This window comes from Dipteris shenzhenensis, chromosome 3, assembly GCF_047967505.1.
Source record: "Dipteris shenzhenensis isolate YYH24624 ecotype China chromosome 3, Dip_SZ_1.0, whole genome shotgun sequence".
Taxonomy (NCBI): Eukaryota; Viridiplantae; Streptophyta; class Polypodiopsida; order Gleicheniales; family Dipteridaceae; genus Dipteris; species Dipteris shenzhenensis.
Window position 1 is genome coordinate 64353122 of NC_141598.1, and position 26295 is coordinate 64379416.

The window sequence follows — 26295 nt, forward strand, 5'->3', positions numbered from 1 at the left end:
TGTTTCGAAACCAGTTAATAGTGGGTTTCTATGAGCCCCCACCTCGTGCCTCGTCGCCCCGTCCCCTTCTCCACCTCTTCAATTTTGCAATGGCACAATGGCTGCATGACTGCATCCATTTTAATTGTGGTGGACATTCCTTCACTTGATGATGGGTTGGCCATGTGCCACTAAATATACCGACACATCATTTATGATAAAACTGTAGGGGCACCCCTAGATTTTTTGGGAGGGCCTCTACCTATTTACTTGCTTCGCCGGCCCTGAGAAGATGGTCTAAGGTGGACACCCTCTAAGAGGCCATTCCCACACTACGTAGGATGACATATTTGCTGTTTTCTGCTTATTGCCATGCTCAACCCACATCAAATGTGCACCCCGCTTTGGAGATGCAAATGTGCACCCCACTCTGGAGATGGAGTTTTGGGTTTCTACCTTGGCATTTCGGTGCTAGAAGCTTGGGAACCCCTAGAAATAGTCTCTTCACTTTGGAATTTACCAGACTATAGTAGCAGGAAGTTAGGAACGCTGCCTACAACATAGGTCCGAAGCAAGTACTAGGCCCCTAGGATGTTCACCATGCCAACTACCTTCGGAAGATTCCTCAAACTATTGATTAAGAGTCTAATCGGCGCCACGTGGGAAGAAGCTTCATAGTACATACGGATTTAGGGTTTAAGAGCACGTCCGTCGCTGCACAAGAGCGTCAAGGGCATCTTCACTATCGACCATTTTGTAGTTTCTACACAGAACATGGCGTCCGTTCCAGTTCGCGTATCCGCTCGCCCCGGTTTCCTGGGTCTCCACACCCCTGACGCACTCGGGAGAGCTGGAGTCCCTACTCGAGTGGAGCTTTGCAGTATTCGGAAGGAGATGAGCTTTAGAGTGCTGGCTGCCCAAGCCGACCCTTCCCCAGTTCAGTCATCACATTTACAGCGGCAAGCTCCACCAATTATTGAACTCGAGTTTGTTGGGGTTGGTTTTTATTCTCTCTCGTTTTCTACTGCTCGTGTTTTGACCGTCATGCGATACTTAGCTTTGCAGGTACGCATTCCCATGGTTCTTAAGGGAGTGTTTGCCTTTGTTTTTGTTTATCCAGCCGGACCCTCGTCAAGGAGAAAACGAGCCACCTCCACCACCGGCCTATTGTACAGCCGTGAGTGGGCAGAAGCTTCTCCGTAATGTAATGCTGGAGAACAATATAGAGCTCTACGGACCTTATGTGAGATGCTCCTGTTGCTCTAATTGTCTTCAGCCCCAAGAGCAGCTTTTATGGGCCTTTATTTCTGGAAAACGAAGGACGTGAGATACTTTTTTCTGTGTTCCCAGGGAAAAATGATGAACTGTGAAGGAAAAGGGATGTGTGGAACGTGCCTTGTCGATGTAAGTGTCCCACAGTTCTTTAAGATTTTGAACAAACTGGCAATCTTTATTTTCTCAACACAACAGGAAAGCAGTGAGCGAGCTATGCACGCTCTTAACCAATTTAAATCACATTCTCGATGTCTGCCCTCCAGATTCTGGAGGGAGCAGAGTTGATGAACAAGCGGACGGATGCGGAGCCCTATTATTTGAAACTGGTAAGCCTTCTTTTTTATTCTCTGCATTTGTTTTTTCACTCTCACACCCAATTCATTCACCCAAATAGTAGCCAAGTGCGTAACAAAAATTGAATATCACCCTTTTTTGTCAATGCATTGGTTTACACTAAAGGCTGATGGAAATTTTTTGGGGCAAAAAAGATTTGATTATATCAACATGTAAAAGAATATACATCTTGATGAGTTCCATCATATCTGTCCAACAAAGGAGTACAATGAAGATAAACTTCAGTAATCTTCCAAATATTGGAAGGTGGCCTTTTCAAGGCTGAGAGAAACAGCTTCTTCTCCAAAATAGTAGCATCTAGAAATTTCCTATCCCAAGCATGCGAAAATCTGCAAGTAGAGGTCTTGGTCCTGCTGTATCAAGTTTCTTCTGAGCTCTGAGTAGATATGCCTTATGTTTTCATTTTCCTAGATGTCACGTCGAAAAGTGTATACAAAAGTACTCTCTTGCACAATCCCCTCTAACTATCATTGGGATATTACTACTTAAGTACTTAAGTCCCTTTTCCCCCTTCATTATAGTCATCCCTTTCCATTGAATTTTACCTTCAAAATTATGTGTGGCTGTCACAATAGGGCGCCAAAACTAGCCTGAGTTAGTGTGGCGTAGGTCTAAGTAGTGAAGGGTCTACGTAAGCCCACCTCACTCCCATTGTACTCACTTTTGATGTGACCTCTAATCTCTCTCTCTCTCTCTCTCTCTCTCTCTCTCTCTCTCTCTCTCTCTCTCCCTCTCTCCTTCCTCCTACTTGAAGCCTACTCTCTGTCTCTCTCTCTCTCTCCCCCCCCCCTTTCCACCTCTTTCTCTCTCTCCTACCCTCTCCTTCCTTCTCTCCCATTCTCTCTCCATTTCTCTCCTCAATCCCCTTTCTCCAGTCTGTCCCCTACCCCTCCAATTTCTGGCACCTTTGCGTTTCCCTTTCACCCTTCACTCCAGCGTGCCACAGATTTCCATCGTCTTATGCCAGACGACCAATGAGCTATTCAATGCCTAGTCTAGCCTTTTGGGTGTCAAGTGCTGTACAGTGGGCACATCCCCAAGCCTTGGGATACTGTGCTGGTACACAGTTAGAAGGCACTCCCATTTGCAGTCTCGAACAGCCATCGAATCTTGTCAAAAACCAGGCCAAGCATGCAGATTTTAGGGATAATACCAGATTGCAGAGCCCTCCAACTGATTCTGATATGTTCATGACCACTACCAATGACAAAAGTGGCATCTTCACGGTATAACCCCAAACTTATGAAGACAATGGACAGCAATAGGAAGATGGCTGTTATGACACTTTTATAGTAGAACCTGAGAATGATAGCAAATTATAAAGACAATGGACAGCAAGATTTGATAGCTGTTATGACGGTTTTGAAAATTGGCATAATAATATTGTTGGCAAGCAGCCCTTGCACCACCATATTGGTCTAAGTAGTTACTGATTAGTAAAACTTTTAGGAGAAAATTAGGAAAATTTTAGGAAAATTTAGGATAGGAGAGGGGGTAAGTTGGGAAAGGGAGAGGGTTTGGGGGAGGTTAGGAAAAGAGGGGATACGGGTAGAGAGAGAGTGGGGAAAAAAGTTAGTACATTGATGCACAACAGCAAGGTTATACATATGTGCAAGATGCACATGGAAATGCTATTGAAGGAGACCAAGGAAGATGGCTGTTATGACACTTTTATAGTAGAACCTGAAAAATGATAGCAAAATTATAAAGACAATGGACAACAAGATTTGATAGCTGTTATGACAGTTTTGAAAATTGGCATAATAATATTGTTGGCAAGCAACCCTTGCACCACCATATCGGTCTAAGTAGTTACTGTTTCTGTCAGTTATTGATGCACAACAGCAAGGTAATACATATGTGCAAGATGCACATGGAAATGCTATTGAAGGAGACCAAGGCAAGGCTACAGTTGGGGTTGGTAAAAACTAGGCTGTTGGAGCCTAAATACAGCAGCTATAATGAGATGATTTTTTAGTTCTTAGCATTTGGACAGGTGAGCACAGATAGAAATGCAATGCAACAACAACTCATCAAAGCTGCCTTGCAAGATACATGGCAAAACAATGAACGCTTCAGGCGTATTTTGGTAAGCATTGGGTTTGCCCAAGAGGCTCCGCAGGTCTTTAGAAACCCAGTATAGCTGCTTATGCTTGGGCACTGATGACGACACAAGTGTTGCTTTGCTTGCTAAGTATGTCTTCCTTTTGTTTTTCAAAAAAGCTTTTGTTACCTCTTTTTTCTTCTCTTTCATTTTCTGTTTTATGTGTAGATTTTTAGACTTTAGAACAAAAAAAAATTCTAAATTTGTATGATTGGACATATTCTAGTCTTACAAAGGTATATATAATGCTTCAGACGTTGGGAAAAGTGGATAGTAAGGCACAGAGGGGTCCGCAAAATAACTGCCTTGGGGACAGCTTATCTCTATGTGATTTTGGAGCTTCTGCTTGATGAGCATGCCATGAGGTGAACAAATGCATTAGAACCGAAAATCCGTAAATGAGATATTGTTGGCTTCTTACCATAGTAAGCTTCATATGGAGTCTTGTCATTAACAGCCTTGGTCTTGGTTCTATTGAGGATGCGAATGGGAGTGTTTACGGCTTCACCCCAGTAAGCTTTCGAAAGATTTCTCCCTCGCAACAAACCTGTCTCTGTGACGGCCGTGTGCTTTCTCTCAACAACTCCATTCTATTGATATGTGCGGGCTGTCTCTTGATCCTGTGCTTCTTGCAAAATCCATTGAACTCGGTAGAAGTGAACTCCTCCCCTTTGTCTGTGCGGAAGGCTTTGATTACCTCCTCACTCTCCTTCACTACCTGGGCCTTCCAGTCTTTGAATTTCTCGTAAGCCTGAGACTTGTGGCCATGCAGAATACCCACGGCATGTGACTAAAATCATCCACAAATAAAAGAGAATACCGCGAACTTGCGAATGAATTTGTTGACATTGGGCCGTAGATGTCAGAATGAATCAACTCGAGCGGCTTCTTGGCCCGTGACCTCCCCGCACTCCTTCTCTACCTGCGTCTTCCAGTCTTTGAATTTTTCGTAAGCTTGAGACTTGTTGGCCAAGCATAATACCCACGTCATGCAGTTGAAATCATCCATAAATAAAAGAGAATACCGCGAATTTGCGAATGAATTACATTGGGCTGCAGATGTCAGAATGAACCAGCTCGAATGGCTTCTTGGCCCGTGACGAGGCCTCTTGTGGGAACTTGTCCGTGTGTCGCTTGCCCTCCAAGCAAGCCTTGCAAACATGATCATGGCTTGCAATCGGTGGAAGTCCATCCACCATCTTTGACTTTTGCATCTCGACGAGAGTGCCATAATTGACATGACCGAGCCGCTCATGCCACAATTTGGATCTGCCATGGTTCCCGTGCACCAATAGAGCGTTGAGCCAATATAGCCCATGCTCCTCGATTTGTCCCCCTCATTCATATCCAAATTGTATAGTTGATGTTGAAGAAGCAAGATATGAGATGTGTTGTTTGTTTCGTACAGATCCTTCAGAATAGCTCACGTCTCTACAAACATCTCGACCTTTTGGATGTGCAGAAGAACAGAGTCTGCGTGTCCCTATGCTAGGGACCGGGCATCTCTATCTTCCCAACTTTCAAGCTCCTCTTCATCTACTGGAATGAGAATCTTTCCCTTGTTGTCCAACAGATCTTTTGGCTTTGCCTCCACTCCTATTGTCAACTTCCACTGCTTCCGAGCCACTAAATGACTCCGGATTTTCACCTTCCAGATTGGGTAGTTTGACTCATCTAGTTTCCCTGATTCTTCAAAGTACAGGATCGTGAAAGAGAGAAATCTAGGGGTAATAGCGAACATCAAACTGAAAAATGAACTTGCAGTAGAGAACTTGACCACGCAGCAAACCTTAGTGTTGATTGGAGTCGCCTTCTTGTTGAGGAACTTTGTTCTAGAACTGGAAACCCTGCTCTGATACCATGTGGAAAGTAGAGGATAGAATCACTCACTCCTCACACTACCGATCGCAGCTCATACAATAGTCAAAGAGAGATAGAGAGGTAGATACAAAACTCAGATATATTCTTCCACAATGGTGGGCTGACAAAAACTCAAGAGGTGAGCAACAACTAGCAAAGAGAAGCTGATACCAAAGATGAGTCTACTCCTCTCCTTGCGGGTGCTGGCTGTCAGTGTTGGTGATGCGGAATGAGGGGGAGTGGGGGGGCTTTTTATAGGGGGGCCAGTGTTAGAAATCAAGAGGGAATGAATCACTCAAACCTCCACCCAAGATCTCTCCAACTCTTACACACACTCAACTCAGATAGATGATCATAGATGCAACAAACCCTCACTCAGAAATAAATATGGATGGAGAGAGAGAGAGAGAGAGTATATTCATCCACCGGATGGTGGGCAGAAAAATAGCTCCAAGGGAGCAGTACAAAACACAGCAAAGTGCTGGAGAATATTGATGAACTCTCTCTCTCACAAACTGCTCCAGATCTGAGTGCTGAACACAGCCTTGGAGAGGGGCTTTCAGTCTTGCACTGGATGCTGGAATGAATGGAGGAGTGGGCCTTTTATAGGCACTGCCCAGGCCCCTTGAGTTGACCGACCAGCAGGGTCGGTACCCTGTCTGGTGGCCGACCACATGGGCCCTAGAAAACCGACCAGGGTTGGCCATGGTTGGGCCGACTTGGCCTGCCACAGGCCCCTATATAAGGGTGCCCTGTGCAGCCAGTCTGCGCTGCTGCAGGAGCCTCCATGTGAGGCCTACAGCCCTGTTTTACCTGCTGTTGCAGGCTGCAACCAGCCCTGTGCTGGTTGCCTATGATGCCGACCTGAGTCTCTCTCTCTCCAGCCCTCCTACCTCTCACTACCCCTTGTCCCCTCAAATCGGGGGCTCACAGGTGGGCACAGTGAGTTTCTAACACCCCCCCTCAATGTTCTAACACCCCCCCTCAATGTCACAACTGTGGGCCAATCCCCATTCGTTTGATGAGGTGCTCCATCTGTTCTTGAGGAAGTGCCTTCGTGAAGAGGTCGGACAAGTTGTCGGCGGTCGGGCAGTACATAAGCTCGATCACGTCGTCGATGATGAGTTCTCGAACAAAGTGGCAATGAACTTCGATGTGCTTGGTGAGGGCATGGTACACTGGATTCTTGGCAATGGCTATGCAACTTTGATTGTCGCACATCAGCACTGTTGCGTCCTCCAGACATACGTCCATGTCCTCCAGAATCCACCTCAACCACAGTGTCTCACAAGCTGCTGTACACGCGGCTCTGGACTCTGCCTCTCTAGATGAAAGGGCCACTGTGGGTTGCTTCTTACTCAGCCAAGAGATGGCACCAGATGCAAGTAAGAAACAATACCCTGTTGTTGATCTCATGGTGTCAGCATCACCCGTCCAATCACTGTCACAGAACCCGCCTAGTTCGATGCCTTTGGTATAGGTGATCCCGTAGGTGCAAGTATCCTTTAGATACCTCAGCACCTGTAAACCTTCATCCCAATGACTCTTCTTGGGAGAAGCAGAGAACTGGCATAATAGCCCAACTGCATAACAAATATCAGGTCGAGTATTGGTAAGGTAAAGCAAACTTCCTACCAATCGTCAGTACAAGGGAGTATCGACCGGCTGAGATGTGTTGTGAACACTTAGCTTGAGCCCGACCTCCATGGGAGTTACTGCTGTCCTGCAATCCTCCATCTAAAATCTCTTCAGAAGTTCTCTGCAATATTTCTCCTGTGAAATGAAGATCCTGTCTTTGGCCTGCTTTACTTCTATCCCAAGGAAGTAGTGTAATAACCCAAGGTCAGTCATCTCAAACTCAGACATGAGTAGCTCCTTGACCTGAGAAATCTTCTCGACATGGTCACCTGTCAAGATAAGATTATCAACATAGAGGATGAGTACCAATCGCAACCCCTTCTCAATGAACAAGTAGAGGTTTGCCTCAGAAGGGCTCCGACTTAGCCCTATCTTCTGAAAGAATACATCAATCCTTTGGTACCAAGCTCTGGGGGCCTGTTTGAGCCCGTATAGCGCCTTCTTCAATCTGCAGACCTTTAATGGGGACCCTGGATCTTGAAAGCAAAGCCCGGTGGCTGCTCTACGTATACCTCCTCCTCCAGGGTTCCATTAAGGAATGCGGACTTCACGTCCATTTGAAAAATAGGCCACTGGAATTGGGCAGCAAGGGCAATCACTGTCCGGATAGTAACCATGCGAGCTGTGGGAGCAAAAGTTTCATCAAAATCCATGCCTTCAGTTTGAGCAAAACCTTTGACCACTAACCTTGCTTTATACTTATCCAATCTGCCGTCTGATTTGTATTTAAGTTTCTATACCCACTTAGTGCCGATGACTTTCCGTCGCGGGGGCCTGGCTACTAAGTTCTAGGTATTGTTCTTCAGGATAGCATCCATCTCTGCCTGCATGGCAGCTTGCCATTCTGGATGGTCCTTCGCCTCCTTGAAGATCCTTGGCTCTTCAAGCTGAGCCACCAACACAAAATTCATGGATGGGGTCTTTTGAAGACGTTGGGATTGTCGCCATCCGGAACTGCTACTCTCAGGTATTTCGGTGACCCGAGAGTCTTCCAATGTCCGTAGGTACCATTGGGGCAACCTCTTCTGCTTCTCAGTGGGAGGAGGAAGTGGAACTACTTCTGGAACATCTTGCTCTTCCTCAGTACCTTGTGGAACATCAGCTTCCGATTTCACCACCTCTTGGATGGTCAACCTGGGGCGGGGTGGGTTCGGGGGTTGAACAATCTCCTCCTCCTCACTCTGAGGCTCCCCCTAGGGTTCAGGTTCTTTTTCCTCGAAGACAACATCCCGACTGATAAGGATCTGCTTCTTTACTGGGTCGAAGAGTCGATAGGCCTTGGATTCTTCGCTATACCCAACAAAGATACATTTTTTGCTCTGGGAATCAAGCTTGGTCCTGTCTTCCTTGTGCACATGCACCCATGCGTTAGAACAAAAAATACGAAGATGAGTGATAGAGGGCTTCTTACCAAAAAATGCCTTATATGGAGTCTTGTCCTTGACGGCCTTCGTCTTGGTCCTGTTGAGAATGTGTATGGCTGTATTGATAGCTTCACTCCAATAGGCTTTAGAAAGGTTCCTACCTCGGAGCATAGCAAGCCCTATCTCCGTGGTGGTTCTATGCTTCCTCTCGGCTACCCCGTTTTGCTGAGAAGTATGTGCTGTGGTGAGTTGTCGCTTGATCCCATGCTTGCGACAAAATGTGTTGAACTCATTTGAGGTGAATTCTCCCCCCCGTCTGTACGGAACGTCTTGACATCCTTCCCTGTCTCCTTTTCAACTCTAGCCTTCCAGTGCTTGAACTTCTCAAAAGCCTGTGACTTTTTGGCCAAGCAATACACCCAGGTCATTCTACTTAAATCATCCACAAAGAGAAGTGAGTACCTGGATCCTACCCACGATGCTGTAGACATTGGGCCACAAATGTCGGCATGAACCAACTCAAGAGGTTTGCTGGCCCGAAACGAGGCCTCTTGTGGGAACTTGTCCCTGTGCTGCTTGCCTTCTAGACTAGCCCTACAGACACCATCCTTGCCTGTAATTGGTGGAAGTCCATCCACCATCTTCGACTTTGATATTTCAGCCAAGGTTCCATAGCTGACATGACCGAAGCGCTCATGCCAAAGTTTGGACTTTCCGTTGTCTTCATGAACCAACATTGCACTGAGGCGGTACAGTCCGTTCTCTTCAACTCCTTGAGCCACCATCTGTCCATTTGCTTTGGATGTCACGGTAACCTTGCCATCTTAAAAGAGAATTGCCATGTTTTTGTCCATCTGACTTACAGACAGTAAGTTCTTGCAAAGGTTGGGTACGTTAAGTACTCCAGAGATATCCTTCTCCTCACCCGTGGTGTAATGAAAGGAATGCTACTGATGCCCTTCACAAGACACGTCCGGCTATCCCCGACAGAAACTTTGGAATCCGGATGTGTACTTTCCATGGTTTTGAACCAAGTCTTTCTGTTAGACATGTGCTTTGAAGCATCGCTGTCAACATACCCCCTCTTTTCCTTCACTGACTGCATATGCTGAACAATGTTCATTGATTAAAAACAACTGTCCAGTCATCACATTGGCAGAATCATTCTTTGTTCTTGGCTTCGCTCTTCCGCTTCTGATCCGCCTTCTTCTTTCGGCATTCTTTGGCGGAGTGGCCAAGCTTTTCACAGTAATAGCACTTCATTTTCTTCTTTCGGTCAGCGTCCTTTGACTTCTTGAACTCCTTTGGCTTGCCTTTTCCAGGCTTGTCTTTGGCCACTAATGCCTTCTCGTCGGTTTGCGTAAAGAGTTTCTCTCGAGCCTCCTCCTGAAGCAGGAGTGGGCCAAGCTCCTCAAAGGTGATTGGCTTAGTGTGTTGACCCGTAGTGACCGTAGTTACAAAACTTTTGAAACTCCGTGGCAACTTGTGGAGTGTGAGCAACGCCGATTGACTCGAGTCCACCTTTTGACCAACCGCTGCGAGCTGGTCCCGCACGACTTTCACCTTTGGCAGATGGTCATGCACACTATCACCCTCATTCATATCAAAACTGATGCTGAAGAGTAATGATACGGGCTGTATTATGGGTTTCATACAGCTCCTTTGGTATGGCCCACGCCTCTGAAGATGTCTCTGCCAACTGGATATGAGGAATCACAGCATTTGCTGTCGTGCCAATTAGCATTGCTAAGGCTTGAGCATCCCTCTCCTCCCATGCACTGAGTTCATCGGCATCTGCTTCAAATAAAACTTCACCTCTTCCACAATGTCCTCCGGCTTCTCCTCGGTCCCAATCACTATCTTCCACAGCTTCCATGCCAACAGATGGCTTCGGATCTTGACTTTCCAGATTGGATAGTTCGTCCCATCGAGCTTTCCAGCTTCACCAAAATTGGGAATACATGAAGAAGGAAGATGACTGGAGAAGGAGGAAGGACGAGCTGTGGGTGAAGAGGCTTCTGAACGTTGATCCATCTCGGTGAATAGCAAACTGAAAAACTGAAGCAAAAAAGATGTACTGACCTCCCGTGCTAGCTTGAGCTGAAAACAGAATCGCCTTTCTGCCAAGGGACTCCTTCCTTCAGAGAGTGCTTTGATGAAGAAGAGTTGAGAGCCTATGGCTCTGATACCATGTTAGAAATCAAGAGGGAATGAATCACTCAAACCTCCACCCAAGATCTCTCCAACTCTTACACACACTCAACTCAGATGCAACAAACCCTCACTCAGAAATAAATATGGACGGAGAGAGAGAGAGAGAGAGTATATTCATCCACCGGATGGTGGGCAGAAAAATAGCTCCAAGGGAGCAGTACAAAACACAGCAAAGTGCTGGAGAATATTGGTGAACTCTCTCTCTCACAAACTGCTCCAGATCTGAGTGCTGAACACAGCCTTGGAGAGGGGCTTTCAGTCTTGCACTGGATGCTGGAATGAATGGAGGAGTGGGCCTTTTATAGGCACTGCCCAGGCCCCTTGAGTTGACCGACCAGCAGGGTCGGTACCCTGTCTGGTGGCCGACCACATGGGCCCTAGAAAACCGACCAGGGTTGGCCCTGGTCGGTGGCCCTGGTTGGGCTGACTTGGCCTGCCACAGGCCCCTATATAAGGGTGCCCTGTGCAGCCAGTCTGCGCTGCTGCAGGAGCCTCCATGCGAGGCCTAAAGCCCTGTTTTACCTGCTGTTGCAGGCTGCAACCAGCCGGTGTGCTGGTTGCCTATGATGCCGACCTGAGTCTCTCTCTCTCCAGCCCTCCTACCTCTCACTACCCCTTGTCCCCTCAAATCGGGGGCTCACAGGTGGGCACAGTGAGATTCTAACAGCGAGACCCTCTCAAAGTGGCTGACTAGGGAGTTGGCTCCATGATCCAAGCACAGACCTGGTAGGGCCCCCCACTGACCAGCTGGGTCGGTCATTCCTTGGCTGATCTGGCCGGCTTGGGCCAATTCTATATAAGGGCACATGCCTATGTAAGGGCCCCTGTGCCCAGCACATGGACTGCTGATGCAGTCCCCAACGCCGCCCTCATGCTGCCCCAAGAGGTGCCTAGGATGCCGCGCCATCGTGTTCTTGCTGCGTGGATTCCAGGCCAGGTAGGTGCGCTATTTTTCCTTCCCCTACCCCCTATAGTCTCTTGCCCCCTTGTCCCCTCAAATCAGAGCCCCTCAAATCAGGGGCTCACAGGTGGGGCAGTGACATTCTAACACGTTGGGTGTAATGGAAAGAATGTTAGAAAATACCCAACAGAGGGTACACGCAGCGGAAGACTTATAGTAATGCCCAGGAGCTCACACAGTGTGGTGTGGGTGTGGAATCACAAACTTCTTTACTTATGTGCATACAATAGGTGTGCAGACTCATCAATAGACAATGAACCAACCAGATAGAGAAACCACCAAAATATATATTGCCGTCCACAACTATGGACACAATACAAAAGAGAGAGATCCAGAGTCCCATTAATGATGTGGTCCTCTGATCTTACCACAAGGTCCTTATCCTATCTGCTGGCTATCTCTAGACTCGAGTCCGCGTGCTCCACCTCGAGCTTTTGTAGACTTTCCGTCCAGATGCCTTCCACCTTACTGTCTTTGCACCAGCCTAGGTGGGCAGCTCTTTCAGCTCTCAGTCTGCAGCTCCTTGTCACCTTCTTCACCTCCTGATATTGACACGTCCCAGCACTCCTGAAACCTCTGATCTGCAAAACAAACACACACCACGTGAGAACTGAGCAGGCTGCTCACCACCCAACCATGACATCTACGGGATGTGATCCCGAATGAGGAGATGTCCCCTCCGAGCCACGAGCTGAGCTACTGGCACGAACTCCCAATCAGATCCAAACCAGCCTGGTGTCCCATACCACCAGGTGGCGCTGTGAAGCCCTGGATCTGCCACTGGGCCTTGGGCTACGCTAAGATGCAGGCGCGCGTCCGCAACTCAATCCGGGAACAGACCTGGCACCTGGGAACGAAACTGCTCCCAACTGCACACTGAGAACTGAACCCCCTGGGTCCCTTTTATAGACTCGGGCCCCGAGCGCCAAAAATAGCGAAGACCTATAAATAGTTCGTACCCTTGCCACTCAACCCGAGAATCAAGCCTGCCTAGCTCTAAGCCTCCCCAGGCTACCTGAGCTAGTCTACTGTACCCAGTACACGTCAGATACCAATCCGTGCACATGACATACTCCCCCTCCTCTAAGAACTCACTCCTAAGTTCCATAAAAAACTCGGAAATGTTCTCTGGAGGTTTTGTAATGTCTCCCATGTTGCATCCTCCTCAACACGATCCTTCCACTTGATTTTGTATTCCGTGATAGATCGATTACGAATCTGTCTGTCACGAAATTCAAGAATACACTCAGGTTCGTGAGGAATAAAAGTCAAATCTGTAACTTCTATTATCTCGTGAGGAGAAACAAGTTGATCATCTGCACCCAAGACTTCTTTCAGTCTAGTGACATGAAAGACTGGATGTACTTTAACATCAGGAGGCAATTCTAGTCGATATGCAACTGGTCCAATTCTTTTAATGACCTTGAATGGGCCACAGTATCTAGGGGATAATTTTGGAACCAAACCAGTACTTAGGCTCTTGGATTCCTTGGGAATTCGCAAATATACCATCGTTCCTTCAGAGAACTCTCTAGGTGAACGATGTCTATTAGCATTAAATTTGTCCCGATCTTGGGCACTTCTAATAGACTCCTTGGCAAATTGCAACATTTCCTGCATGTCTAGCAAGAAGTTCTTAGCAGCATCATTTTGAATCACTTTTAACCCAACCATAACTAGTGACTTAGGTTGAAACCCGTACATAAGCATAAAAGGACTGTAACCAGTACTAGAATGCTTTGCACTGTTGTAAGCAAATTCTATCATAGGTAGATAATCTTCCCATGAAGACTGTCTCTTAGATACATATGCCCGAAGCATGTCTTCAACCAACTGGTTGACCTTCTCTGTACTGCCATCGGATTGTGCATGATCCGAGGAACTCATACTTCGAGTAGTTTCTAACTTCTCAAAACAAGTGTGCAAAAGTTACTTGTAAACTTTGAGTCCCTGTCACTGACTATGTCAGATGGCAAACCATACAGCTTAAACAAGTGGTCCACAAACTCGTGAGCGAGCTGAACTGCTGATATAGTTGTTCTGGTAGGTAAGAATCTAGCCATTTTTGTCAAATGGTCGACTATGATCCAAATGGAGTCATGACCCTTGCGCGTTCGAGGCAAACCAGTAATAAAATCCATGGAAATACTTTCCCATTTATTACCTGGAATCTGTAATGGCTGTAATAAACCCGCGCTTCTAAGGCGTTCTGCCTTAGTAACCTGACAAACTCGGCAACCTACTACATAGTTCTCAATAAATGCACGCATCTTAGGCCAATAAAAGGTATGCTTCACAAGAGACAGAGTCCTATGTATACCCGGATGTCCAGCACTAGGAGCATCATGACACTCCCAGAGAATCTTGGATTTAAGGTCCAGAACATCTGGCACACAAATCTTTTCATTCCGGAACAGCAAGTTGTTCCTAATCATCCACTGACCTCCCGTCGCCTGTACCGTAGGTGGCACAATCCCTGAGTCCCGGTCAACCATAGAGCTCCCATCCTGGACTCTCTGCCAATAAGAACTGAAATGACTATCAGTTGCGTATAGCGCTCTCAAGGATTGAAATAGGTCCGAGGATATTTTTGTAAATGACAGAGCATTTACAAACTTAACTCGACTTAAGGCATCCGCCACACTATTCAACGAACCCTGACGATAACGTATTTCGAAATCAAAATCTTGCATTAATTCTACCCATCTAGCTTTCCGTCCCCTCAATTCAGATCCCTCACACACATACTTAATTGACTGATGATCAGTCAATACAAGGAACTTTGAACCATACAAGTAGTGTCTCCAAACCTTAAGAGCATACACTACAGCATAAAATTCCTTCTCGAGTGTGGGCCAACGATATTGGGTGTCGTCTAGCTTCTTACTCTCGAAAGCTACAGGCTGCCCTCTTGGAATAGAGCTGCCCCAATCGCATAATCACTCGCATCGGCCTCTAAAACATAAGGCTGGGTAGGATCGGGTAATGCAAGAACGGGTGCTTCCTTGATAGAAAACTTCAAGGTTTCAAAAGCCTTGTTCATTGCATCATTCCAAGAGATCGGCTGGGTAGACCTGCGTCCACGACCTTTCAATATGTTTGTCAGGGGTGCCGTGATATGTGAATAATCACGCACAGACTTCCGTAGAAATACCGTAAATCCTAGGAAAGAACGAAGTTGTTTCACAATCTGAGGGATAGGCCATTCTAAAATCTTCTGGATATGATCCAGATCAATGCTAATACCTTCAGAAGAAATCTTGTGTCCTAAGTAAATGATCTCCTTCATAAAGAAGTCACATTTACTCATCTTGGCATAGAGCTTATGCTGTCTTAGAATAACTAAGACAATCCGGAGGTGTCCTATGTGATCCTCAAGCGTTCGACTATATACCAAGATGTCATCTAAGAACACTACAACAAATTTGCCCATGAACAAATCGTTCATCATCTGCTGAAAAGTAGCAGGAGCATTGGTCAAACCAAAAGGTAATACAAGAAACTCGTAATGACCATACCTAGTTCGGAATGCGGTTCTATCTATGTGTTTAGCATAGATACGGATTTGGTGATAACCCGTACGCAAATCAATCTTAGTGAAATACTTCGCTCCGGCCAAACGGTCTATCAAATCATCGGAACGAGGTAGAGGGTATCGATTCTTAATTGTCACTTTATTTAATCGTTTATAATCTATACACATTCTCCAGGTAGAATCTTTCTTCTTTCTTAAGAGGACAGGTGCACCCCAAGGTGATTTACTTGGGTGTATATAGCCCATATTCATGTAATGCTGTAGCTGGGTAGCTAACTCATCCTCCTTTACCTGGCTCATCCTATAAGGTGGTACACTAATAGGTTGAGCCCCTGGGACTAAGTCTATGCGATGATCTACTGCCCGTTCTGGAGGTAAACCTTCCGGCAGTTGAGCAGGGAATACATCCTTAAAACTATCTAACAACATTCTCAATTCACGGTATTCAAACACACTTAAATCATTTTTGTTTATTACAGAGACAACAAATGAAGAAAGCGGAATCAAAACACACTGATAGACATCATAATGAGAAGTGTTTAATATATTTCGAAGCTGCATCGCAGATACAATAGGTCCCTGAGAAGAGGGAATTTTATCACACTGAATACAAAATTGGGTGTCCTTATCTACAAAAGAAAGCGTATGCTCCGTCCATCCAATCTGAATATTGTGGGTTTTAAACCACTCTATTCCGATCAACAAGTCTACATGCTCCAGATGCATAACATAACATGTAAGAGTCCCTGTGTAGGCTTGAATCCGGATAGGAAGTGCTTCAACCTTGCGATCCCAAAACTGCTTCCCAGCTAAAAGCTGCACCTCATAGGTGTGGTCGCTAGGTACTGTGGACAGCCCCATCTTCTGCACAAATTTGTAATTAACAAAATTGTGAGAGCTGCCCGGATCAAAGAGAATGTGAACCTGTTGGTCCCTAACTTCTCCATAAACTCGGAAAAGATCATGGGAACCAAACAACGAAGTATTGAAAGTACAATTACAAGAGAGTGGGCAGGTAATGACATTTACAGAATGTTGGTTTGCTCCCTTGGCTGTGGTACGTGGTCCCACCTGGAGCTTCGGTCCAAGCACCAACTTTTGGTTCTTGCGCTTTGGACACTCATTCTTGGTGTGGCCCCGCTCCTCGTAATAGAAGCAATGTCCTTTCTTGAGCCTCAAAGTACGAAGGAAACGGGCTTTACCATTCTTAGCCTGAGTCAAGTGTTTCTTGGAGGCGTTGTCCGTAGACTTCGTCTCCCCAGTACCAGTCGTAGGCTGAAAGAACTTGCGTTTGTTCTTTCCACTCGTGTCGGAAACTGTAGTTGCTTTAGCACCGGCCATGGTATCATCATAAATGCACGCATAATTCATGGCCTCTTGCAACGTTGTGCATTTGTTGTTCTTTATTTGCAACTTGTATGAATCTGGCAAACTATCCACGAAGAAACCTAACAAGGTCATTGGATCCATCTTTGTGGCCCTGGTTTGCAGATCCCGAAATCTTTGAAGATAAACTTCAAAGGACAAGTTTAGCTTTGACATATCGAGGGCTTTAAGCTTGCCAACGATATCATAATCGTCCTCCTTCTTCAGGAACTCCTTCCTGAAGACCCCTTCGAAATCTGTCCATGTATCTGGCTTAGGCTGGAGTTCCTTCCACCATAGCAACGCTTTACCTGACATGAAACCGGCTGCAAGCTGGATTTTCTTCTCATCTGGGTATGGGTGGAACTGAAAGTGTACCTGCCACTTGTGTAACCAAGTGTCAACTACCTCCTTCGTTCGAGACTTTTGATCTCCCGGAAAAGGGTCTGGAGTTATGTTCGGGCCTAGCACTGAAGCCATGGCATCCACATGCGTAAGTGCCTGCATAGTGCTAGCCAGAAGAGTGAGAGTCGCCTGAATCCCTTGGAGTTGCTGTGTCAACTCCGTTTGATTTGCATTAACCTTCTTGAATTTTCCATCCAGAGCAGTGGTGAATTCACTGAAGGCCTTTTTCGTAATCAGGTCATCATAAAGACCCTGATCCTCCTCTCCCACAGGAGTGTAATCCAAATCCTGCTCTCCCATGGTGAACTCGGGATTTACAGAATCAGACATAACTGAAATCTGATTTGAATATAAACTGAGAGAAATAACTGACTGAATCGAAGCGCAAAGGAGAATGGAGCAGAGGAAAACCGTCCCAAGAGATGCTGACGGAAGGAGATGCTGAAAACTGGCGAACCGGAGACGCAAAAAATCCGGAGTCTGGCTGAACTTGATGCCGGCTGCCGCGTACGAAATTCTGCAACGTACGGAATCCTGCAGCGTACGGACGGCTGACGTGGCTGTACGGCTGCTGATGCGATCCGTATGGATGCTGACGCAAGCTGTACAGACGCTGACGCAAGCTGTACAGACGCTGACGCAGTCCGTACGGTCGATGCCGTAAGCTGTACGATGGCTGACGTAAGCCGTACGGTGGCTGACGCAGGCCGTACAGCGGCTGATGCAGGCCGTACAGCGGCTGACGCAGGCTACGGTGGCTGATGACGCAGGTGTACGGTTGGCTGGCGCAGGCTATCCCGCAACTCGATGGCGCAGTGAGGGCTGTTTGCAAGGCTATGGCTGGGCTGGAACCCTGCCCATCTATATAGGGAACAGGGCAGCCTAATTAGGAAGCCCTGCTTCCAAAAAAGGCCCACCCTCCCAGCTTTGGAGGGTGGTGCTTTTTCGAAAAAAGCAACACACCTCCCAGGGTGGCCGCACCCTGCTCCTGCACCTTGCGCCTCTCCGTGCCCTGGCCAAAAACTGTACCAGCCATGGCGTCCAATCTCTGCCTCCCCCGCAGCCCTTGTCAGACCCTTCGCCTCTCTTTCCTTCTTCTCTGCTCTCTCTCTGCTACCTACATCCTTCTCTCTCAGCCCCCTTCAGGAATTTCGAAACTCTCTCCTTCTTCCTCCCACCTTTTCCCACATCCTGACCACCCCTGATAACCCAGGAACCATGCAGAATTTGCAGCAACAAATTTCGAATTTTAGGGCATACCTGGAGAAAGAATTCGTCAAAAATTCTCGCATCAGAAGTTCCTACCTCAGGAGCCGGCTCTGATACCAACTGACATGTCCCAGCACTTCTGAAACCTTTGATCTGCAAAACACACACACACCACGTGAGAACTGAGCAGGCTGCTCACCACCCAACCATGACATCTACAGGATGTGATTCCGAATCAGGAGATGTCCCCTCCGAGCCACGAGCTGAGCTACTGGCACGAACTCCCAATCAGATCCAAACCAGCCTGGTGTCCCATACCACCAGGTGGCGCTGTGAAGCCCTGGATCTGCCACTGGGCCTTGGGCTACGCTAAGATGCAGGCGCGCGTCCGCGACTCAATCCGGGAACAGACCTGGCACCTGGGAACGAAACTTGCTCCCAACTACACACTGAGCACTGAACCCCCTGGGCCCCTTTTATAGACTCGGGCCCCGAGCGCCAAAAATAGCGAAGACCTATAAATAGTTCGTATCCTTGCCACTCAACCCGAGAATCAAGCCTGCCTAGCTCTAAGCCTCCCCAGGCTACCTGAGCTAGTCTAGTGTACCCAGTACACGTCAGATACCAATCCGTGCACATGACAGATATATAGGCCCAAGAGAGGGTTCCTTGGCTGCTCCAATCTGCTGGTTCCTGCTGCTGCAAGTGATGTGAAGTGAGGCCTCAAGGACCTCCTTTTATAGGGCCCCAAGGGCTGGTAGAAATACTGACCAGCCTGCAGCAGACTGGCCGACCAGTCTGTGGCTGGTCCAGCCCTATAAGGGCACACAACCCAGGGCTTTTGGCCCAAACTTCCAGGGCCCTTTGGCCCTCCATTCAAGGCAGGGGTCCAGCCTATATAAGGCATGTCTTGTGCCCACTGACAGCCATATTTGCTTCTGCACATGCTGCCATAACTGCGCCTCTACCAGGCCCTCTCCCAGTTCCGTACAGAGCCGTACGGGTTCCTTTTGCTGGCTACTGCTTCGCCTTTTGCTGCTGCAGATCCATCCTAGCTCCAGGTACCCACCATCTCTTTGATTCTTGCCCACATGGCATCCAATCAGATGCCCATGTGACAGACACTCAAACCCTAGGTTCACCCCCCCATGCTCTCCTCATATGGGGGCTTACAGATGGGGAGGTGACCTTTCCAACAAAGAATGCCTAAGGTATTTATCTACCCATTTGTTCACCCTTTCAGACTGACCATTAGTCTCAAGATGGTATGTTGCGGAAGGGGTGAACAAAGTTACCCACTGTTGTAAATAATTCCTAGGAAAAGTGACCCACACATTTTGCATCTCTGACACTCTCTTGAAGAATCCATGATGCTTAAACACTTGATCAATGAATAGTCAAGCAACTGTAATGCCGAATATTAGGTCTTGGTAGTTATGAAATGGGCTTGTTTTGTTAGCTTGTCCGCCATTACATATATGCCGTCCCATCCTCTTTCTTACTTTCTTTCTTTTTTTCTTTCTCTATCTGTAGAAGGCAGCCTAATAATGAAATCCATATTTCAGTACAGCTATCCTCAGGCCTTCCCATAAGAAGCTTTGCCTTATCCTCTCATACGGCTTTGTGACACCTAATGTGAGCGTTATGCCACTCCTAGCACCCATCATGCATTAAAAGATATTGAGTAGAGTACAAGTTGAGCATTGCAAAATTGCTCCTCATTTGCATGGGCATCTCCATTAGCATCATTCCATGCATGGAATGGAATAGCAACATGATGCTCAACTAAAGCAGATCTAGGAGTACGGAGTGGAACACCTTGTTGGGTTGAACCTTGTGTGTGTGATGGGCATACCCTCAAAGCTGTATGGTACCACTTGGATCAAAGGGAAACTCAAAATCTTCTCCTTTTTGAGTTTGTTTTGACTCGTGTGCTCTACGTCTCCTCGTGGGTGACATCAATCAGAGAGCTGTATGATCATATTAAGTTTTGACGTCCCATTCCTCATTTTGCATATCCCCCTATACTCGAGAGCTCATTTCTCACTACAATTAAAGCATATATTTATTCTCTTTCTGTTGTCCATGATGTCCTTGGTATGTTGTTTAATGCTTGATTTTTTTGCTACGACTTTAGGTTTCCCTCTTGGTTTTGCATGAGATAAGACCTTGCATGGAGAACAAGGTGTGGGGGAGGTGGGAGTTTCGCAATGGGGAGCAAGGCAAGGAGGCAGTTGTATGAGGGCAGAGAGAGAGAGAGAGAGAGAGAGAGAGAGAGAGAGAGTTTTTTACTTCATAGCAACAATGCCAAGACGCACACAGTAGGCGTATCTGAAGTCGACCACAAGGATCGAACACACACACACAACGACACGAACCAGAGCCTCAACCACCAAGACCCACACGGGTTTTACAAAAGTTGATGGGGAACGATGGCTTATACACGTTTGAGAGAGAGTTTTTTACTTCGTAGCAACAATGCCAAGACGTAGAGAGAGAGAGAGAGAGAGAGAGAGAGAGAGAGAGAGAGAGAGAATGCCTAGAACTCTGAATGCACGTGGCTGAACCTGAGTCACCCTCCTTCTCGCAAGTGCAGTGTCCTCCAGTCGTGGAAGTCGATTCCCAAGAGCTTCCAAATCAAGGTCGTCCTTCAGCAAGGTCCCTGCCTTCAGGCTCCCAGACCTGTGAGCCTCCTACTTGGGCTCTGATACCATGTTAGAAATCACCCAACAGAGGGTACGCACAGCGGAAGATTGATAGAATAGCCTAGGAGCTCACACAGTGTGTTTGGGGTGAGGAATCACAAACTTCTTTAACTTATGTGCATAGCAAAGGTGTGCAGACTCATCAATAGACAATGAACCAGCCAGATAGAGAAACCACCAAAATAATATATTTCTGTCCAAAGCTATGGACACAATACAAAAGAGAGAGATCTAGAGTCCCACCAATGGTGTGGTCCTCTGATCTTACCACAAGATCCTTCTCCTATCTGCCGGCTATCTCTAGACTCGAGCCTACATGCTCCACTTCGAGCATTTGTAGACTTTCCGTCCAGATCCAAACACCTTGCTGCCCTAGAAGACAGCCAAGGTCCAGCCCTAGATGAACTCTGTCTGCAGCAACTCCTATTCTCCTCTGCCTCCTGGATGTAGGCTTGAGGGTGTGAGTATAGCTGTGTTGGAATGGTCACCTCCCCATCTGTAAGCTCCCATATGAGGAGAGCGTGGGGGAGGGAGACCTAGGGCAGAAGATGCCTAGAGAAGAGAGGGAGAGGGGGCTGCCACATGGGCAGCACACAGGCTGTCATGTGGGCAGCAAGCCAAAGAAAAGAACCTGGCTGTCAGGAGCAGATCCATGGAGGACTGTCTTGCTGGAACAGGTCATGGATGACGTCAGCAGTAGTACGGAACTGAGGCGCACACGTTTGGGCAGATCAGGGTGCCGGCAAGGGGCGCAACAGGACAGGGCAGACCAGCAGAGGGAGTCGGCTATATGAAGAGGCTGGTTGGGCTGGTTGGAGCCAGCCAACCAGGCCTTATGTAGGGCAGACCTAGGGGCTGGGACCCTGCCTTGAAGTGTGGGCCAAAGGCCCTAGAAAAGAGGGCCCCAAAGGGGCATTTATAGGCAGACCAGGTCAGGGCCTGGTCGGCCTGTTTGGGTCGGCCATAGGCAGCCTGACTGGTCGGTTTTCTGCGAGCCCATTAGGGCCTATAAAAGGGGAGGCACTTGCCTCATTTCATTATCCAGCAGCCAGCAGTTCCAGGGCAGAAAGGAGCAGCAGGAAGCCTACTCTTTGGGCCTATCTACAGGAGGTGAGAGAGTGCAACACGGGCTGCAGACTTAGCCAGGAAGGGCTGGACCTTGGCTGTCTTCTAGGGCAGCAAGGTGCTGTGATCATCATCACTTGCAGCAGCAAACAGCCAGCAGATAGGAGCAGCAAAGGAGCTTCCCTTGGGCCTATGTTCAGGAGGTGAAGGGAGCACAAGGAGCTGCATACTAACGGAAATATATTTTGGTGGTTTCTCTATCTGGCTGGTTCATTGTCTATTGATGAGTCTGCACATCTAATCTATGTGACGCACATTAAGTAAAGAAGTTTGTGATTCCACACCCCACACGCACACTGTGTGAGCTCCTATGCATTACTATAAGTCTTCCGCTGTGCGTACCCTCTGTTGGGTCATTTCTAACAAGCTGCTCGTGCTGATCCTCTGTTGGCCTGATCTGTTGGATGAGCAATGAGGGCACAATGGCCCCTTTATATAGCCCCCAAGGGGCTACCGATCAGCATGCACATTCTGGCCGACCAGTCTGTTGCTGGTCCAGCCCTATAAGGGCTCCAAAACTGCCCCATTTCTTCATGCAGGTTCCAGCCTTGGTTTGGCCCTTCAACCAGGTCTGGTTGGCTGGCTGTATTCAGCCCAACCAGCCTGTCTAGTCAGGCCTTCTCCTCTGCTGTCCACCTGCCATCTCTGCTGCGCCACTTGCAAGCTCTGTTGCAGGTCATATACCTGCCCACAAGCAATGCCACATGGTGGGCGGGCGAGCGCGCGCGAGAGAGAGAGAGAGAGAGAGAGAGAGAGAGAGAGAGAGAGAGAGAGAGAGAGATTTTCTTCATTAATAAAAGGAGAGAGAAGAAGTAGAAGTAGAATTTATTAATGCCCACAGGGGGCCAAAAATGACACATGGGACCATCTGAATACAATGTAAAGAAAGTCTCCTAAAAAAGAGGGGTCAGGAATCTATGAGTTCCTGATGACATGTAAAAAGACGGGTGACAAAAGATCCCAACGCTGCCAGAGAGGTAGTAGAGAGAACTGATGTCAACTGAGCGGAGTCCTCCAATATCTGCTGGTAGTCCTCCTTGATATTGGCATATCGAGGGCACTGCAACGCTACATGTGCCTCTGTCTCTACTGACTGCAAGTCGCAGAGAGTACAAACTTTGGCGTGTCTGGGCTGATGCATCCAAGCTCCCTTCTCTATAGCAAGTGTATGAGATCTGTTGCGAAACCTGGCTATATTTCTGCAATAGAGAAGGGGAATAGGTGTGCTAATGTAGGGCTGAGTAGAGGCCTCCATGGACAAATGGTGGCAATGTACAAATGATCTTACTTTTGTGATTCTTTTGAAGCTTTATGCTGGCAGTCCATGCTCTTTTAGGCTTGAGGGTGTGAGTATAGCTGCTCCTGCTGATCCTCTGTTGGCTGATCTGTTGGATGAGTAATGAGGGCACAACGGTCCCTTTATTTAGCCCCCAAGGGGCTACCGATCAGCATGCACATTCTGGCCGACCAGTCTGTTGCTGGTCCAGCCCTATGAGAGAGAGAGAGAGAGAGAGAGAGAGAGAGACTTTTCTTCATTAACCAAAGTCGTTTTCTAATAAAAGAAATCTACATTGTTTAAAAGAAAGGTGATAAATTTTACATTTTTTTCAGCGACCTGATAGTTGGCGATTGGCTTGTCAAGCTACCGTCGGAGATGGGACAAATGGTGGCAAGGTTTGGTGCCACCTTAATATTATCTGCTTCTTGTACTTTTTGTTCCAATGGACATATATTTTCATGGTTGAATAGGTCATTTTGGAAGTGTAATTTAATAGTGAAAACACATTTGGTAGCTCTGTAGCTAGTTCACAAGTTGAAACTTGATTTGATTGCATATCGGTGGATTGCAGATTAAGGTGAAACGGAGGCCTCAGAAAGGTAATCCTCTCATGTAAACATTAGGGGTGCTAGACTCACCACTAATGGTGTTAGATATTTTTGGCCTTCGGAGCTTGTTTACTAGCTTGAGTTTGGGTACTAGCCTTTTGTATCCAAGCAAGGTAAGTCAGTCATGTTGGATTGAAATTTTCCTTTCATGGGGATCTACCACTAATGGTGTTAGATGTTTTCGTCTTTTAGAGCTTGTTTACTAGCTTGAGTTTGGGTACTAGCCTTTTGTATCTAAGCAAGGTAAGTTGAAATCTTCCTTTCATGGGGATATTTGTAGATCCCTTTGACGAGTCTTCTTCTTAGATGTCTCTTAAATATTCATTCATGCTATGTCCTTGACCATCTTTCTTGTATATGTATGATTAATATGCACACCTATTGCATGCACTTGTTCATGTATATATTTTTTCTTTTTTTGGCAAACTACAATCTTACAACATAGTCGGAAATGTAGTTTAAATCATCAACTACTAAGTATATTGGGACATCATCTAACCACATGTGAATTTTGAAGCCTTGTTAGATTTTTTGTTACTAGGAATCCTCATCCTTTTACTTACTCTTGGGCTTATTGCGATTCTAGGCAAATGAAAGTGATGGGTGGTTGCTTGGTTGAAGGAGTTACGAAGTTTGATTCATCCTGAAGGGGTTTTGGTATTTATGAGGTTTTATTTGATGCCTCATTTGATGCTTACATATTAACTAGGGATTCTCTTCTCTGATGCCTCATTTGATGCTTACATATTAACTAGGGATTCTCTTCTCTTTGGAGTCATGCACATCTTGACCATCTTGAGCAAGAGGTTTTGGAAACATCTTGGCTGTTTTGATAGAGTCATGCACATCTTGACCATCTTGAGCAAGAGGTTTTGGAAAGAAAATCAAAGGTATCCTTGTTTATGGTGTCATTTGTGAATGTCATGTTATGAGCTTGGTTTGCGCTCCATTTAAAAGGGGTATAGGGCCTTGGGTGAATGATGCATAGGTTTATGTGGGTGAGTGGCTCTCTTTGGGAGAAGCGCGTGTACCGCACACGCGAATGTCGAAGTTGGTGCCCATATTGCTGTACCTAGTGTTGCCCAAATTATAATAAGATGTAGAACACTTTATAGATTCATTCAGCTCCTTTTTGAAAAGAGTCGACATAATCGCAAGTAATTGGCTAGTATGCATGCATGCTTATTACCTACCTTGTTCATAAGAAAATTGCAGCATCACTAAGCGCTCTTATAGTTAGGGAAGGTGAGATCTTCACTCCAAGGGGTACTTGGGAGACAGTGTGATAATTCTTCAGAGGTTGGAAGGATATGAGATATGATTTCAGAGGTGGAGTAGTAATGATTTGAGAGGTGGAGTAGGAAGGGGAGGAAACCAAAGCAAAGTAAAAAAGTAAAGGAGAGGAGGAAGGGAAGAAGTTGGAAGGGTGGAATTCATTTGATGAAGGTAAGATGCACTTGAGGTAGAGGTGCACTTGCACTTGCACTCGCACTCGCACACACGCATGCACGCACACTTTTTTTGGTAAAAATTTGAAGCTATATGTTATAGAAGCACTATCCCAAACAACATGTAGAAAATAACATCATGAGAGGATCTCAGTATAAGAAAGATACATATCATGCACTTGCGAAGACATTTTTTGGTGAAAATTTGTAGATTTATATTATAGAAGTACTATCCCAAAACAAGATTTGGAAAAATACATTACGAGAAGATCTTAGTATAAGATAGATATATATCATGATCTATGTACCTACTTTGCATTCAATCATAGAAAGATTTTTGTAGGGTCCCTAAAGAAAGAAAAAAGTGAGAAATTAGGATTACCAAAGATTGATTTCTATCCTTCCATAGAGTCCAAAGTGCTCATGAGTGAACCCAAACAAAAAATAGATCAAATTCTTGTCTAAGTGGGTGTACATTAAAGATCCAGGTGGGTGTATCCCTCGTTTTCCTCCTTTCCATATTATAGTTTTTATTTTGCATCTCTACCTTTTGGGGTTCCAACCTTTTAACTCTTGTGAATTGAATTGCATTCTTATGTTTTGTAGAGTAAGAGGCCATATTAGAGTTAAGAGAGCTCTACTTTCAAACACATCTTTACATGGATATTTGTTTAGGTGGTTCAAGCTTTAAACAATTCATGATTGAGTTGTAGAAGAGAGAATAAGAACGTTTTACTTTGGAGTAAATAACATTTCATGATTTAGTAAAGCTAGAAGTATTTAGTTGGAGATCCAAGATTGTAAAAATTGTGAGCATGGAGCTTTTGGAACTTGTGATTGGAAAAAGGCTTAGGAATGGGAAATCAA

At 46.4% G+C, this 26295-nt stretch overlaps 1 protein-coding gene across 1 annotated transcript; it reads left to right on the plus strand.

The window, feature by feature from the left end:
• Window positions 1-551: 551 nt before the first annotated feature.
• LOC147904164 (photosynthetic NDH subunit of subcomplex B 3, chloroplastic-like) lies at window positions 552-24406 on the plus strand. The gene is made up of 6 exons (XM_087372722.1): window positions 552-975; window positions 1100-1222; window positions 1330-1383; window positions 1518-1580; window positions 23705-23767; window positions 23944-24406. The coding sequence occupies exons 1-6, from the start codon at window positions 754-756 to the stop codon at window positions 23986-23988; spliced, it is 570 nt and encodes a 189-aa protein (XP_087228848.1). The 5' UTR covers window positions 552-753; the 3' UTR covers window positions 23989-24406.
• Window positions 24407-26295: the final 1889 nt, after the last annotated feature.

Excerpts from the sequence above, each read along its gene's own strand:
- LOC147904164 (XM_087372722.1), top strand. The coding sequence starts at position 754 with ATGGCGTCCGTTCCAGTTCGCGTATCCGCTCGCCCCGGTTTCCTGGGT. Across the intron at positions 1,223-1,329 it reads TAGAGCTCTACGGACCTTAT|GGAAAAATGATGAACTGTGA; the intron begins GTGAGATGCTCC and ends CTGTGTTCCCAG. Across the intron at positions 1,384-1,517 it reads GTGGAACGTGCCTTGTCGAT|ATTCTGGAGGGAGCAGAGTT; the intron begins GTAAGTGTCCCA and ends TCTGCCCTCCAG.